The sequence below is a fragment of the Trichechus manatus genome, unplaced genomic scaffold, assembly GCF_000243295.1.
Source record: "Trichechus manatus latirostris isolate Lorelei unplaced genomic scaffold, TriManLat1.0 scaffold00008, whole genome shotgun sequence".
NCBI lineage: Eukaryota > Metazoa > Chordata > Mammalia > Sirenia > Trichechidae > Trichechus > Trichechus manatus.
Genome location: NW_004443944.1, coordinates 18,322,922 through 18,339,567, shown reverse-complemented (window position 1 = coordinate 18,339,567; position 16,646 = coordinate 18,322,922). Strand labels below are relative to the sequence as shown.

Below are 16,646 nucleotides of genomic sequence, written 5' to 3'. Positions count from 1 at the left end.
GCAAATTGAATCCAAGACAAGCCAAAGACATGAAATAATAAAGATCAGAGTCTTGCCTTTCTCCCTTCTTGGTTTGAACTTTGAACTTATTCTAGTCAACCTATATATATTTTTCTCTCCTTTATTTTTTGCCTTCTTCTAGATTGAATAATTTTTGTTATTCAATTTCCCCTTCTACTAACTGGAAATAATAAACTCTGTTTCCATTCTTTTAGTGATTACTCTAGATGTTGCAACACATATTTTTAATTTATATTAACATACTTTCCTTTCCACAAGATCTTAGAACGCCTTAATTCTCTTTACACCTCTGGCTTATTTGTTATTTTGTTCTGTGCTTTAAGTCTTTACCTTAAATAAAGCAACCAAGATACTATTATTGTTGTTGTTTATAGTCAATACTTATTTATATTTACCCATATTTTCTCCTTGTCTGTGTTTCTTTCTGAAGTTTCACTATAAATTGCTTAGGGGAAAATTTAAAAAAAAATTTTTTTTATTGTGTTTGGAATTTTGGATTCTTGAATCTGTGACTTAATATCTTTATTTGTTCTAGAAGATTCTCAGCCATTGCCACTTTACATGTTGACTTAGCCTCACTTTCCTTTGCCTCTCCTTCTGGGTCTCCAATTATACATATGTTTTACTTTTTCACTGTATTGTCTGTGTCTCATCTTTTTTTTTTTTTATCTTTTTGTCTTTCTGTGTTGCATTCTAGAAAGCATCTTCTAACCAGTTCATCAGTTTCTCTTTAGCTGTTTCTAATCTGCTGCCTATCATATCCATTGAAATCTCAATTTTTATTGCATTTTAAATTCTAAAATTACTATTTGAATTTTATTTCAAATCTGATCTGCTGTGTCAGCTTTTATGTGTTTCAGGCTCTTGCAAAATTTTCAAGCTTGGCTTTTATTTCTTCAGACATAGTAAATATAGTTATTTTATAATTGAATCTAATAAATCCAATATCTAAAGTCTTTGAGGTTTGTTTCTGTTTGTTTTTTTTCTCCTAGTTTTCATTCATTTTTATATGTGAGTGATTATCTTTTATTCTTCTTTGGAAGCTAAAATAAATGATATCTTCTCTGGAGAGAATATTTCTGGCAGGTACCTGGGGAGGCTATTGTCAGTCCATGACCATCTTAATTCAAGTGAAGAGTGGTTTATCTGAGTTACCACTTTGCACTGGTCCTTGTGTCATAAGGCCCATTTGCAGCCTATGTAGTTTGCTGCCTCAGCATTCATTAACTTCGCCTAGTTGCCCTTCCACCCAGCTTCTGACGTGGTTGTTCCTATTTTATCATACAGGCTGTCAACAGTTGTAGTCCCTAACTGGCCCTCCCGGGCATGCTTCATATGGTTTCCTGTGAAAGGAACCCATTACGATCTTATAATCCAGTCTCTCAATGACTGTAGTTACTCTTTGCCTCTCCCAGCCAAGTCCCATATAGCTTCCCATGATTTAAAAAAACTTCTCCCTTTTCCCACACTAATACATTAGAAACTTTTAAATTGACCAGTAAGATTTCAGAGCATGCTAACCCTAGGACCTCATGTTGCTTGATATACATAAGCTCTGTCCTACAATTCCAGGAGCCTTGGTGGTGCAATGGTTAAGCACTCAGCTGCTAACTGAAAGGCTGGAGGTTCAAATCTACCCAGTGACTCTGTGGGAAAAAGACCTGGTGATCTGCTCCCCTAAAGATTACAGCCTAGAAAACCCTACGGGGCAGTTCTACTTTGTCACATGGGGTCACTATGAGTTGAAATCAACTCGATGGCATCCAACAACAATTCTAATTTGTTGTTATCTTGTACCCTGTGCAGAGATGTGCTGTGGCTTCCTCTCTGGGACCTGTGAGTAATAAATTCTATTTGTTTTCTGGCCTTTCTGCACGAGTTTCACTTTCTTGTGCCACACTTGACAGACCATCCAAGAGACCCACAGACCCCTTTAGGTCAAACTTAATACATTTTACTTTGATTTTTCGCTCCCTAGCTCTCTGAATCCTCCAAAGAGTCCCTTAGTTTCAAGCTATTTCTTTGTGATTGCTCTTAGGGGCAAAGACACTTTGAATGCTGGGCTTACTTCTCAGGGTTCTTGGACTCACACATGACCAAGACTACCATTATTCTCCATATGTTGATGACTTCAGAATCTGTATTTCCATGTTCTGATTGCTCAACTGAGCTCCACATTCACATGTCCAAAACCCTCTTAACCTCTCTCTGACCAAGAACCTGATATTTACCACGTCCAAAACCTCATTGCCTTTCCTCTACATTTAATCTCTCTTTTTGGTCTCTATCGTGAGTAATGATTCCATATCAATCCCATCATCCAATCCAAGAAACTTGAAGGCTTCTTCTTCACTCCTCACATCCTATAGGTCATGTTGTTAGGTGCCATCGAGTTGGTTCCAAGTCATAGCAACCTTACGTACGACAGAACAAAACACTGCCTGGTCCTGCGCCATCCTCACAATCGTTTTATGCTTGAGCCCATTGTTGCAGCCACTGTGTCAATCCGTCTCACTGAGGGACTTCCCTTTTTTTCACTGACCCTCTACTTTACCAAGCATGATGCCCTTCTCCAGGCATTGGTCCCTCCTGATAACATGTCCAAAGTATGTGAGACGTAGTCTTGCCATCCTTGCTTCTAGGGAGCATTCTGGCTGAGGTCATGAGTTCCTGTGAATTCACTACCCATTCCATTAGATCCTTCTATCCCCATTGCAGCTGCCTTAGTTCAAGCAGTCGCCACCTCTCAACGGTCAGTTGTTTTTAGAAAATTATTTACAAATTAAAATTGTGCAAATGAAACACAGAAGTTGAATATTGCTCATACAAAGGTCTAATATTCAAAAGGTTTTGAAATGAACTTTGGAGGGCATAAAATATTTATATTTACCTCTTCCATATTCTTTGCTAAAGATTTGGCATCTCGCTTCAAAGACAAATGAGTCTGTGCTTGAATAATGACTTTGGTGTTGCTGCTACCATTCTCAAATTATCACTTGAGAATGTATCTGTTAAGGCTTTGCCTAAGGCAAGCTATATCACTTTATGAGGAAGGGAAAAATAAGAAATGAGTGCCCCACCCCCAATATCAAATACATAATCTCTATAATTTAGGATTTTTGATGCATAGCATGGAATGCAGAGCAATTTGGCCACTAGATGAATGAGTGCATTTCAAAAGACAAGATAAGGCTCCAGGACATGATAAACATCAGGAAGTTCTCATGCCTCATTGATTTGGGGGGGTAGTTACAGTGAAGAGAGGAGTGGAATTTAGTGGAGACATAAAAAGACATTGCAATATCTGGGCTTATAAAATCTTTGTGAACATTTGCCTTTTTAATCAGGCGAGGAAAGTGGCATTGGACACCATATGGTCAGTACGCTTTCTAAATTTCTGTGATTGAGATTATTCTCTGCCTTCTTTTAATTTATCCTGTGACCCTAAGAATCTATAGCTACTGTGGGCATGGGTTCTGGTACAGATAACATCCTTCTAACTGTTTGCCTTGCATCTGGTTTCACGTAGCTCCAATCCATTCTTCAGCTTGTTCTCACAAGGATCCCCTTGGGAGGACATACAACAAAGACCCTCTGGCATCTGGTCCCTGTTTGTATCTCGAATCTCAGCTTCTTCCATCCACTTCCCACCAGCCAGTCACAGTAAAACATATGTCAGTTTTTTTCGTAAGAGTTTCATACCTTTATGCATTTGCACAAGGTATTTCTTTCTGCCTGCAAGCTCTTTACCCTTTTATTCGCTTGATGGAGAAGGATGTGGTGGTCTGCTTCTGTAAAGATTACATCCTTGAACCATTATTCACTAATGGTGGGAATGCAAAATGGTACAGCCATTGTGGAAAACAGTGTGGTGGTTCCACAAAGTATTAAAAATAGAACTACCATATGACCCAGCAATTCCACTCCTAGGTATATACCCAAAAAATTTGAAAGCAGAGACTCAGAGGCTTGTACACCAATGTTCATTGCAGCACTATTCATAACAGCCAAAGGGTGGAAACAATCTAAATGCCCATCAACAAATCAATGGATAAACAAGTTTTGATACTGTCTTAGTCATCTAGTGCTGCTCTAACAAAGATACCACAAGTGGATGGTTTTAACAAAGAGAAGTTTATTCTCTCGCAGTCCAGTAGGCTACAAGTCCAAATTTCAGGGCATCAGCTCCAGGGGAACGCTTTCTCCGTTGGCTCTGGAGGAAGGTCTGTGACATCAATCTTCCTTTGGTCTGGGAGCTTCTCTGCACAGGAACCTCAGGTCCAAAGGACACGCTCTGCTCCCAGCACTGCTTTCTTGGTGGTATGAGGTTCCCATGCGTCTCTGCTCGCTTCTCTCTTTTATATCTCAAAAGAGATTGCATCAAGACACTATCTAATCTTGTCAACCTTATCAGTATAACCTCACCACAGTGAAAGAATTTACAACACATAAGGAGATCACATATAATCTCATCATAGTGATAGAGTTTACAACACATAAGGAAATCACATCAGATAACACAATCATATAATACTGGGAATCATGACCTAGCCAAGTTGCTACACACATTTTTTTGGGGGGACGCAATTCAATCCATGACAGATACTGAGCTTGAGTACAGGGAGCTCAGGGCAGTTTTTAATGTAGGGGTATTGCTGCAGACTAGGGAACATTTGTTGAATCCTGTACATTTACTGGGAGCCCTGGTGGTGCAATGGTTAAGAGCTATGGCTGCTAACCAAAAGGTCGGCAGTTCGAATCCACCAGCTGCTCCTTGGAAACCCTATGAGGCAGTTCTGCTCTGTCCTATAGGGTGACTATGGGTTGGAATCGACTCGACGGCAATGGGTTTGGGGTTTATACATTTACTGAGCACCATCTCTGTACCAAGCCCTCTGCTAAGTCTTTGGGAAATAGAGATGCCTAGGACACAGAATCTCTAGAAGCTCATGGTATGGAAATGTAAGGAGTGATGAAGCCAATCTAAAAGTAGGAGGACTCAAGATAAACTATTGTGTTGGGGTCTGGGACAAAGAGGCAATAGAGAGAATAAAACTGTCTCTCTCCTTGTCATCAGCACATTACAGTATTGCTAAAAACTTGCTGTTTGATCTAGTCTCAGGAATTCACAGGGATACCTGAGGGGGCAGGGCATGAGGCTGGGAAAAGGGCGAAGCGGCATCACCCAATGGGTTGGGCATATTGGTATTCTGGGTCTGTGCCCTCGAGGAGGCAAATTTTGTTAAATATATTTTATCCCAATAAATTAAAAACAAAAAACTAACTGATCCTTCATCATGAGGTTTAATCACATTACCTGTCAGAGACTCAGTACTTTGCACCATGATGCTTTGTTCCCTCTTAAGAAGCTTTTTTGAGGATAAAAGAACATCATCCTTATCTTCTTTGAGAGTTAATTCACAGGTAACCTAGGAAATTTAAAAAAAAAAAAAAAAGATTAAAGCAGAATGTACACTATGCCCTTCATTAGACAAGAATTTTGAATAAAGGAAGGATTGGCAAGATATGAATAATAATAATAGTATCCTCCTTAGACTCTGTCAGGCACCATGCTATTAGGCTTTACATGTGTCATCTCATTTTATCTTCACAACACACCTGAGAGTCAGATCTTATTCGTGCCCTCTTTACAGATGGAGAAGCCAAGCCTCTGAAGTGTTAGAGGACTCCTGGTATCACCCAGGCCAGCGAGGGCAGAGCCAAACTGAGTCCCAGAGCAGCTGGCACACTTCGTCCTTGTTGTTATTGTTGTTGTTAGTTGCCGTCAAGTAGATTCCGACTCATGGCGACCCCTGTGTGTGGAGCAGAACTGCTCCACAGGGTTTTCAAGGCTGTGACTTTTCAGAAGCAGATTGCCAGGCCTGTCTTCTGAGGTGCCTCTGGGAGGGTTCAAATGGTAAACTTTTGGCAAGTAGTTGAGCACTTAACCTTTTGCACCACCCAGCTGAGCACTTGGCTGCTAACCGAAAGGTCCATGGTTTGAACCCACTAATGGCTCCACAGGAGAAAAGACCTGGCAATCTGCTCCCATAAAGACTTACAGTCCAGGAAACACTATGGGGCAGTTCTACTTTGTCTTATAGGGTTGCTATGAGTCATTTACTTGATGGCACACAACAACATCTACTTCTGAAAAATCAGCCACTGAAAACCCTATGGAGCTCATTTCTGTTCTGACACACATAGGGTCCCCATGAGTTGGAATCAACTCAGTGGCAACTGGTTTGAGGATTTGGGGTGACAGTGCCTGCCAGGGCCATCCTGTCCTCATCACAGGAAGCCTCAGAGAGCTCAGTACTGTACTTTCTGTCAAGTTGAGCATTTTTCTCAGGCATTCATTAGCACTGCCAATCTTCTTCCTCCCCTGATGGTTCCCTTACCCTTACTAAGGTCTCCAGAACAGTAAGTCAATCCAAGGCAAACCCATCTGTGTGGACGGGCTGCAGGATTTGGGAGGGTGGACCCCCTGGCACATGAATCCATCCAACATCACAGTTAATGGGAGAGGGGAATGGTACCGTCTCAGCCACTCCTGCCAGAAGATAACAGGACCAGGTGTTCTGGAAGTGAGCTTTTGAGTCTCCCTCGTTGCCATCGGAGACCAGCTTGGGTGTATGGCAAACTTTCTCTGCCTATTCTAGGTGAAGTCCTGCTCCTTTGGGCAAAGCACTGAGGTGGGATTTACTAAGGTTCATATACCCTCAGCCATGTAATCCTGACACTGCAATAAAAATACCTTATATAGTTGCAATAGCTGCCTTTCATTAGCCTTTCACCTGGATCTAACATCTGGGTGGCAGGTCCATCTCTTACTATGGTCTCAGTGTCTCTCCGCTGCATGATCCCTTAATTTTATAGCGGCACAGTGATGGTCAGTGTGTAGCATGGGCCATCAGTTATCTGCAAGGTGCTGGAGGAAGTGAGCATGGCTGGATCACCAGCAACTGGTCAGGGGAAACTGGTCCCTGTACATCTAAACTGCACCACTGGCCCCAACAATTGAAGTCACTACCATTTATCAAAGTCCTTCATATGGAGTTATAAATGGACTGAAATATTACCATTCTAATTTTGAACCTCTGGCGATGTCAGAAGTCTCTGGGTCGCGAAATGGTTTGTGCTCGGCTACTAACCTAAATGTAGGTGGTTGAAGCCCATTTAGAGGTGCCAAGGAAGGAAAGCCTGGCAATCTGCTTCTATAAAGATTACAGCCAAGAAAATCCTATGGAGCACAGTTTTACTCTGTAACACATGAGATCACCATGAGTCAGAATCAACTCAGTGGCAACAGGTTTGGTTTTGGTTGGCGACATCAGAAGGCCCAAAGCTCCTCATTTAAAAAAAAAAACATAAACAAAATACACTAAATTATGAATAGTATTTTTGTTGAAGTTGTCAAGGATTTCATTTTAATTGGATCCACAATCAACAGCAGTCAAGAAATCAAAAGTCGCATTGCATTGGGCAAATCTGCTGCAAAAGACCTCTTTAAAGTGTTGAAAAGCAAAGATGTCACCTTGAAGACTAAGGTGTGCCTGACCCAAGCCATAGTGTTTTCAATCGCCTCATGTGCATGCAAAAGCTGGACAAGCAATAAGGAAAACCAAGAAAGAACTGACGCCTTTGAATTGTGTTGGCGAAGAATATTGAATATACCATGGACTGTCAAAAGAACAAAAAAATCTGTCTTGGAAGAAGTACAACCAAAATGTAAGGATGGCGAGACTACGTCTCACATACTTTGGACATGTTATCAGGAGGGACCGGTTCCTGGAGAAGGACATCATGCTTGGTAAAGTAGAGGGTCAGCGAAAAAGAGGAAGACCCTTGGTGAGATGGACTGACACAGTGGTTGCAACAATGGGCTCAAGCATAACAATTGTGGGGATGGTGTGGGACGGGGCAGTGTTTCGTTCTGTTGTACATAGGGTCGCTATGCGTCAGAACCGACTCAACGGCACCTAACAACAACAACAACAAAGTTTGTTTTGGTTGTGGAGTTAAGGTCAGCAAAAAAGAGGAAGACCCTCAATTAGATGGATTAACACAGTGGCTGCAACAATGAGCTCAAACATAACAAAGATTGTGAGGATGGTGCAGGACCAGGCAGTGTTTCGTTCTGTTGTATGTAGGGTCCCTATGAGTCAGAAAAAACTGGATAGCACCAAACTACAACAATAACATTTTGTTCACCTTTCTTGTAACATCAATAAAGTAATCAAGATGGTTCCCCTTTTTTTTAATAGAAAAAGCCAGAGCCCAGAAAGAGCAACATCATAAATGAGTTGCCGGCAGCACAGCTTTATCCTTTCAGGTTACTTTGCAGTGACAAAGTTCTTCTATCTAAGCGCCCACATGTAGTCCTCACACAGCCAAGGCACAGATGTTCTCTTCATCTTCCACATGAGGAAGCTAGGAGTCTCAGAAAGGTACGGTGAGCTACCCCTGACCACAGGGCCATGGGGAGCTCACTTGACCCCCTGCCAGGGCGCTTCCAACCCTGAGGCTGGAAGAACCTGTTTCCTGGCAAACTCTAATCCCTGAGGGCCCTGAGTGCCGCCTGGGGGCCGTGGAACTACCTCCTCATGCTCTCTGTATTCCAGAACTCACCCTGGACCTCACTCTGCTCCAGGGAAGCATGAAGCTGTCCCGTGAAGGTGAAGAATAAAAAAGGGTACGATCTGATGACAGAAGACATTTAGGCCCTGTGGAAATAGCTGTGCTCCTGGAGAGGCCGGAGGAGAAAAAGAGCATTCCCAGGAGATCTTACACCTGTGTGAACCAGGCAGAACCTAGAATGCCAGGCAAGCCCCTAACCTTACAAAATATCCTGGGAAACAAACCACAAGGGCCAGGAATGGTGGTTCCTGAGTTTCTATGTGTCTATAGCAGGAAAATATTTTATAATATTATCTGGTGAAGTTTTATTCTTAGAGTTTTCTTTTTTTTTAATGTTTCAAAACTTCCTATCATTTAAATTGCACCATGAAGCTGAGTCCTCCTACCATAGGGAAAGCAGAACCTCAAAGAACTCAGCAACAATGATGAGTCATATTTATGGCTCTGCATTCCAGAAAGAAGTGGAGTTTAATTGCAAGGGCCAGGCTCTTGACAGAGAACTGGTTGCCTAGTTGCTAAAATTTACTAGACAATTATTATGTGGAAAACAACGTTTTTAGAACTTTACCTGGATTATCTACTCTACTCTCACTATTATTATTCCAGTCCTACAGATGAGGGCTCCCTGGTGGCACAATGGTTAAGCATTTGGCTGCTAACTAAAACGTTGGCAGTCCGAACCCAGCCAGCAGCTCCGAGGGAGAAATACCTGGTGATCTGCTTCCATAAGGATTACAGGCTAGATTTTTGTCAAAGATTCTGTAGAAGAATCCTGATCAAAAGGGGAAAAGGCAGAACAGAATTTAAAAGGACAGTGAGAATGGTTGCACAACTTGAAGAATGTAATCAATATCACTGAAAAGTACATGTAGAAACTGTTGAATTAGTGTATGTTCTGCTGAGTATATTCTCAGCAACAACAAAAATTATATTTAAAAAGATGTAATTTGTATGACAATAATATCACAAAGGGGGACAAGGGAATGGAGCTACATAGAGCAAAAGTTTTTATATACTACTGAAAATAAATTAGTATTAACTTAGAAAAAAAAAAAGATTACAGCCTAGGAAACCCTATGAGGCAGTTCTACTCTGTCACATGGGGTCACTAAGAATCAAAACTGACTCAATGGCACCTAACAACAACAACAGATGAGGAAGCTGAGGCCTGGAGAGGTTAAGTAACTTGTCCAAAGTCACACAGCTAGGAAGTGGTAGAACCAGGATTTGAGTCCAGCTATTTGAAGAAGAACATGGCATCAGGATTGGAGGAAGACTCTTTAACAACCTGCGATATGCAGATGACACAACCTTGCTTGCTGAAAGTGAAGAGGACTTGAAGCACTTACCGAGGAAGATCAAAGATTATAGCCTTTGACATGGATTACATCTTGACATAAAGAAAACGAGAATCCTCACAACTGGACCAATAGGAAATATCATGATAAACGGAGAAAAGATTGAAGTTGTCAAGGATTTCATTTTACTTGGATCCACAGTCAATGCCCATGGAAGCAGCAGTCAAGAAATCAAACGACATATTGCATTGGGCAAATTTGCTGCAAAAGATCCTTTTAAAGTGTTAAAAAGCAAAGATGTCATTTTGAGGACTAAGGTGCACCTGACCCAAGCCATGGTATTCTCAGTCACCTCATATGCATGAGAAAGCTGAACAACGAGTAAGGAAGACTGAAGATGAATTGACGCCTTTGAATTATGGTGTTGGCAAAGAATATTGAATGTACCATGGACTGCCAGAAGAACCAACAAATCTGTCTTGGAAGAAGTAGAGCCAGAATGTTCCTTAGAAGCAAAGATGGCAAGACTCCGTCTCACGTACTTTGGACATGTTATCAGGAGGGACCAGTCCCTGGAGAAAGACATCATGCTTGATAAAGTAGAGAGTCAGCTAAAAAGAAGAAGACTCTCAGTGAGATGGACTGACACAGTGGCTGCAACAATGAGCTCAGACATAGCAATAATTGTGAGAGTGGTGCAGGACCGAGCAGTGTTTCGTTCTATTGTACTTAGGCTGCTATGACTCGGAACCAACTCAATGGCACCGAACAACAACATTTGGCTCCAGAGCCCAGACCTAATCATTCTACACGTTGTCTCATAAATGGTGTATTGTGCTCAGGAGAAAGAACACAGCAGAGAAAAGGTCAGGCTTCTCTGAAGGAGCTCACTGTTGAGTCTTCTGCCTTTGGGGCTTCTGGTACCTCAATTGGGCCTTATAACATTCTTGCAAGACAGGAAAAAACAGAGTTTCCATTTTAGTGATGAGAAAAAGGGAATTGTCTTACTCAAAGCCATAGAAAGACTTGGTTGCAAGATGGGATTGGAAGCTAGGATTTCTCATCAACACTCTATTGCCCCTTCTCTACCACAGGAGAGCTCTCCAGTCAGCTGACTGCAGGATAGTGGTAATGTCCAGGCAACAAAACCAAGCTTCTGTTGGGCTGGATCTCCAGAGCCTGAGAACAGTGAGGCCAAAGGATGGCATTTGGTGAAAGGAGGGAGAGTAAATGGAAACCAATTTTGCTTTAGGGTTTTGGCTGATGCTTTGGGGCCCCAGATATTCTGCCCCAGGCCTAGAGATAAAGGTGGATCTGGGACAGCGCTGGGTCTGTGGATGGAAGCGTTTGAGAGTGTGTTCAGAGTAGTCGAGTCAGAGACCCACGGAGAAGAGTAACAGGGAGAGGGAAATTACATACTTTAGGGAATGGGAGAGGTATCTTCTAAGTAGATCATTTATGAAAATCATCCTTGGTAAAGAGAAGAAGAATGTTAGGAACGTGGCAACCAAAAAAGGAGGAAGAGGAAAAGGAGGAAGAAGGAGAAGAAGAAGAAACTCCACCATAGTGGTTGGTAAGAGACGCTTCTGTTGGGCTCTTAGCAAAGCTATGGGTCAAGACTTCTTACCTCTTGCTCATTGACTTTTTGTTCCTTGAACAGACTATTCCACAGAAGGAAGAACAACACTCAAGTCCTATTTGGCAATCTTCATGATGTACACAGACTTGGGTACAGCTTTCCGGTGCAGACTTGCAGGGTGGGGGGTCAAAGATATACTCTGGAACACAGAAGAGATAAAATAAAGACCCAACAACAGCTATGGGTGTGACATTCAGACTCCCAACACCCAGGAAGCTGTCCTCCTGTCCCTGTGACCTCACTGGTATTGTCACAGGAAAGTGAAACCTTCACCACTTCCTTCCTCTGCTTTCTGAACAGGGAAATCGTACCATATTTGATCCAAGACAGGGTTGGGCAGACCTTACATCCATTGACCATTCACTATCATTGAAGGTCAGATGCCAAGTCTCCCTAGGTCTTGGTCAGGCCCAGTTCAGGGAATTGTGTGTGTGGTAAACAAGAAAGGTGTTTGTACATGGATTCTGTGTTGACTTAGCATGTGGTCCTAAGCAAGTGGTGCTGCCTCTCACTAACAGCACTCTTTTCCTAGGGTCAACCTAACATGAGTTATTTCTGCATAGGAAGAATGAGTGGAAGGGAAGTTTGGGAAAGGACAAAGACTCCACAGCACACTGAAAGTGCTGAGATCAGAGAGCTAGAACTGAATTCACAAGTAAATTCTGAGAATGACTTGTTTCATGGGTGAGAAGGGTGGAAATTTCCAAATGGGGTACAGAGATTCAGTTTCTTCTTCTTCACTGGTCTTTTCTGATCAGAGAGCCAGAACACCAAGCTGCCTCCACTTTCTACTGTTAGAGAAGAATAAGCATCTTTATGCTAACACACCATTGCTCCCTAATATTCCAGATCAAAACCAAGCACTGCCTCCTCTAGGAGATCCTCCCCAAAGGCCCCAACCACAGGCTCCTCTACATTCCGTGAGCTCTAAGCTATTGATAATAGGCCCCATTCGTCCCCTTCCCCAAGACCTGCCAGGCCCTAATTTTTGTACTCTGAAACTTGGCCTTTCTAGGGGCAAGTGTTATAGGTGTGGGCATTCTATAAGGCCCCATTGATTTGTTGTTCTCTAGATAATTGCAATTGGAAGGCGATCTGTAGGATAATACACTGATCTGAAAGGAAAGAAAGAGAAATGATATTGGAGCTATAATTGCAACAGCAAATGGCACCAGAAAAATGGTGAAAGAAGCTGAGGCCAAGCTATAAACTGAGAATTTGGCAGAGACCAGTAACCCAGCACTCATTCTAGGCCTCCCAGGCATTCATGGAGGCCATGAACCAGGGATCTCAGAGAGGTCAACCTTCTCAAGTTTCACACCCTCTCTTGGATAGCTGGTCCCAATCTTGCTCACAGCACTAACCAGTCTTTTAGAAAATCTCCTGTGACTCTCCGTTGACTCTCCAATTAACCCTACCTCTGACACCCACATTCTCCTCCAGGTCCTATAGCCCCCTCTGTCTCCCCACAACACGTGAGCTACCATACATGACCTCTTCTGAGCCTTCAATATTCTGAAAGATGCTCCCCCCACAGAAGTGTACAAGCATAATGAATACTAGTTCATCTCCCATTTGATTTTGGTTGAAGGCCAGCATGACTGTAACCCAGTGGTCTTGTTGGGTTCATCTGGACAGTGGCGGCTGCTGAGATGGAGTCTATTCTGTTCTATTGATACAAATCACTACTAATTGTTCATTTACCTCTGGATTTTTAAAATATGGGGGGAAGATGGCAAGACTTCCTTCACCTTCCTCCCACAACTTCCAAGGTCAAGGTTATATAGACTTCAGCTTAAGTTTTATGAATTTAATTTTCTTCTGTGCTTTTATGCTTGAGAAGGTGGCCCAAGTAACCATGAGGAAAGAAGCTAGATGGTGAAGTTGATGACATTTACAAGTTAATACTATTGAATAATTACCAGGGTCTGGTAAGAGCACTCTGTCTCTACATGGGTTATCTCAGTTTTACCTCCTAACTATCCCAATGTCATTATTTCCATTATAAAGATAAATATAAATCTGAGGCTCACACCCTTTGTCCCTCAGTAAGCAACAGAGCAGGGATTCAAATATTGACAATAAAGTGTGACCCCTTTAACATGACACCGCCTTTCTTTACTAGGGGTGCCCAGACTGTCAGCCCTCAGGTCCCCTCCTGTCCACAGATGCTATTCCCCTCCCCTGGGCCCAGAGCCAGCACCTACTCTTACGGCGTTGCTTGACTTTCCCAGGAACCAGCTGCAGTGCTAGGCAGAATAACAGCAGAAGCTGGAGAAACAACAACTTCATGGTGCGTCAGAACATGTGGGAAGTCCAGGCCCAGGACTGCTGTGTTTGATCAGGCACTGCTGAAAAAAGGGAGGGAAGAGGGGAAGGTGGAGCCATCCAAGCTGTGACTGGCCTTTCATTGTCTCTTTGAATCAATGAGGGCCTAAGAAAACCAAGCACTTCCAACTACTCCCACTCCAGAGCCAGGTAGCTTTTTTCCGATCGAAAACCCTTCAGTTCTTGAAGCTCTACCCTTCCAATTGCAGAGAGAAGTTTTTTTCCCCCAAAACGTACACCATTTGCTATCTTGATGCAAATAGTGCAACAGAGAGAGTGAGTGGTTGAGAGCTAAAGCACTGGCTTTGCAACCTCTTTCTATTGCTTACCAACTGTGGAGTGTTGGGAGATGCTGACCCCCTCTGGGTCAGTTTTCTTACCTGTAAAATGTAGATAACAGTATGCACCTCTATCTAGTTTACTACTTTACCTGCAGCACCTCGCTTATTGCCTATTCCCCACAGTTTGTTGATGGCTACCCCAAACGCTGAAGTACCATAACAAGTCCCAGCACTGAGATAATCTCACATGTCTGATGTCCATGAAGCCTGGTGTAGAGCACAGCCTGATGAAGAAACAAAATCTTTATCTGGGCTCAAGCAGCCACATTCTAGTGTGAGCTGAGCTATGATGAGATACATGGCTTCAGGCAGGTCATTTTGGAGCTCACAGGCAGTACAGTGGACCCAAAAAAGACAGTGACTTAGTGTCCGAGCCCAGGACTCCTGACTGTCTGGCCAGTCCAAATTGTAGCAATGACTCAGTAATTTAAATTGATCTAAAGTTTCTTCTTCCCACCATCCCAGTTTGCCTGGGACTCGGGGGTTTCCTGGTTCCAAGACCGTCACTACTAAATCTGGGAAAGTCCCAGGCAAAGTGGAGCGATTTGACCACTCTACATGGGAGCAATTTACTGCATTGCTATTTGTGTTGTGTTGTTGAGGGAAGAAACAGAAATTCTGAGGGTGGGGCTCTGCTTTCTTCTCCCCCATCCCTGGTGGAATCCTAGGAAAAAAGAGTCCTCTGACATCCAGTCCCTCCTTCCCACATTTCATGGGAGAATCCAATTGGTTCTCCTAAATCATTTCAAAAATTAGTGTCAGATTTTTGGTGGAATAACATTGAATCTAAAATAAGTACAGAGAGCTGATAGTTTTAAAATATTAAGTCATTCTAACCTGGATCAAGGCAGCCTGGGTGGCACAAATGGTTTGTGCTAAGCTACTAACTGAAAGGTTGGCAGTTAAAATCCACCCAACAATGCCACAGAAGAAAACCTGGTGATCTACTTCCTTAAGATTACAGCCAGTGGAAGCCTTATGGAGCTCCGTCCTACTATGACACACACGGGTCACCATGAGTCAGAATCAACTTGACAGCAACAGGTTTGGTTTTTTGGTTTTTAACCTTGATCACTGTCTGTCTCAGTCATCTAGTGTTGCTAAAACAGAAACACCACAAGTGGATGGCTTTAACAAACAAATTATTTTCTCACAGTTTAGGAGGCTAGAAGTTTGAATTCAGGGTGTCATCTCTGGGGAAAGCCTTTCTTTCTCTGTCAGTTCTAGGGGAAGGTCCTTGTCATCAATCTTCCCCTGGTCTAGGAACGTCTCAGCACAGGCACCCCAGGTCCAAAGGACATGCTCCACTCCTGGTCTGCTCTCTTGGCAGTGGGAGGTCCCCCGTCTCTCTGCTCGCGTCTCTCTTTTATACCTCAAAAGAGAGTGACTCAAGATACAACCTAATCTTGTAGATTGAGTCTTGCCTCATTAACATAACTGCCTCTAATCCTGCCTTATTAACACCACAGAGGTAGGATTTACAGCACATAAGAAAATAACCTCAGATGACAAAATGGTGTACAATCACACAATACTGAGAATCATGGTCTAGCCAAGTTGACACACATTTTTGGAGGACACAATTCAATCCATAACAGGAATCCATCTGAGCAAGCTACAAAGGAAAATTTTTGTGACCTCACACCCCCAGCCCCAGTACTCTGACCCCAACTACCTCTGGAGGTATCAGAGATCCTGGTAATTATTTGGTTGATGGTTCTTCTTTTTGGACTCTAGGAACTGTGGAGCCCCAGCACAGGGAGCAGACAATGATAAGAACAAGTTTCAGACTCCAAATTTAATCATGATCTAGTCGTGACGTATCTGTGAGTTCTACCCTTAAGCCATAAATTGAGTACATATAGAACATTGTCACTGAATTCCTACTCAAGAAGTACTTATTTTTTCTTTTTGTTGTAGGCAATTTAAGTAGGGACAGAAGACTGGATCTGCAAGAGCCTCCTGAAGCCCAACACATACATACACATTTTTTGTGACCTTTGCAAAGTCCCACCCATCTCTATATTAGTTTCCCCACTGCTAGCATCAGTCTCACATTTCCTTATCCCAATGTCTTGTGGCTTTTGTGCTGATGAAAAGAGAGATCTCTACCAAGAGAGCTTGGAAAAGGCCACATAACATAGCGATTTAAAACATGGACTTAACCTAGATTCAAATCCTGGCTCTGACTTATTTTGGCCAGGTCACTAATCCTCTTTGTGCCTCTAATTCCTCATTATTAAAAGTGGAGATAATAACAGTACTTTCTTCCTAGTGTTGTTGTGAGGATTCCATGAGTTATTATATGTTAAGAATTTACTATGTAATGTTTGTTAAATAAATGAATGAAACACTTATCCACTAAGTATCTGGAATCAC

The 16,646-nt window shown here is 42.6% G+C and overlaps 1 protein-coding gene across 1 annotated transcript; it reads right to left on the bottom strand.

The window, feature by feature from the left end:
* Positions 1 to 5,096: 5,096 nt before the first annotated feature.
* On the bottom strand, positions 5,097 to 13,890 carry WFDC13 (WAP four-disulfide core domain 13). The gene is made up of 3 exons (XM_012558644.2): positions 13,806 to 13,890; positions 11,587 to 11,737; positions 5,097 to 5,450 (listed from the first exon to the last, which is right to left on the bottom strand). Exons 1-3 carry the CDS (start codon positions 13,888 to 13,890, stop codon positions 5,435 to 5,437), a joined length of 252 nt encoding a protein of 83 aa, XP_012414098.2. The 3' UTR covers positions 5,097 to 5,434.
* Between the last annotated feature and the right edge of the window lie 2,756 nt (positions 13,891 to 16,646).

Bases quoted from the DNA above. Each gene is read 5' to 3' on its own strand.
- WFDC13 (XM_012558644.2), bottom strand. From the start codon at position 13,890: ATGAAGTTGTTGTTTCTCCAGCTTCTGCTGTTATTCTGCCTAGCACTG. The intron at 11,738-13,805 runs GTAGGTGCTGGC...TCTGTGTTCCAG, and splicing joins AGTCAAGCAACGCCGTAAGA to AGTATATCTTTGACCCCCCA.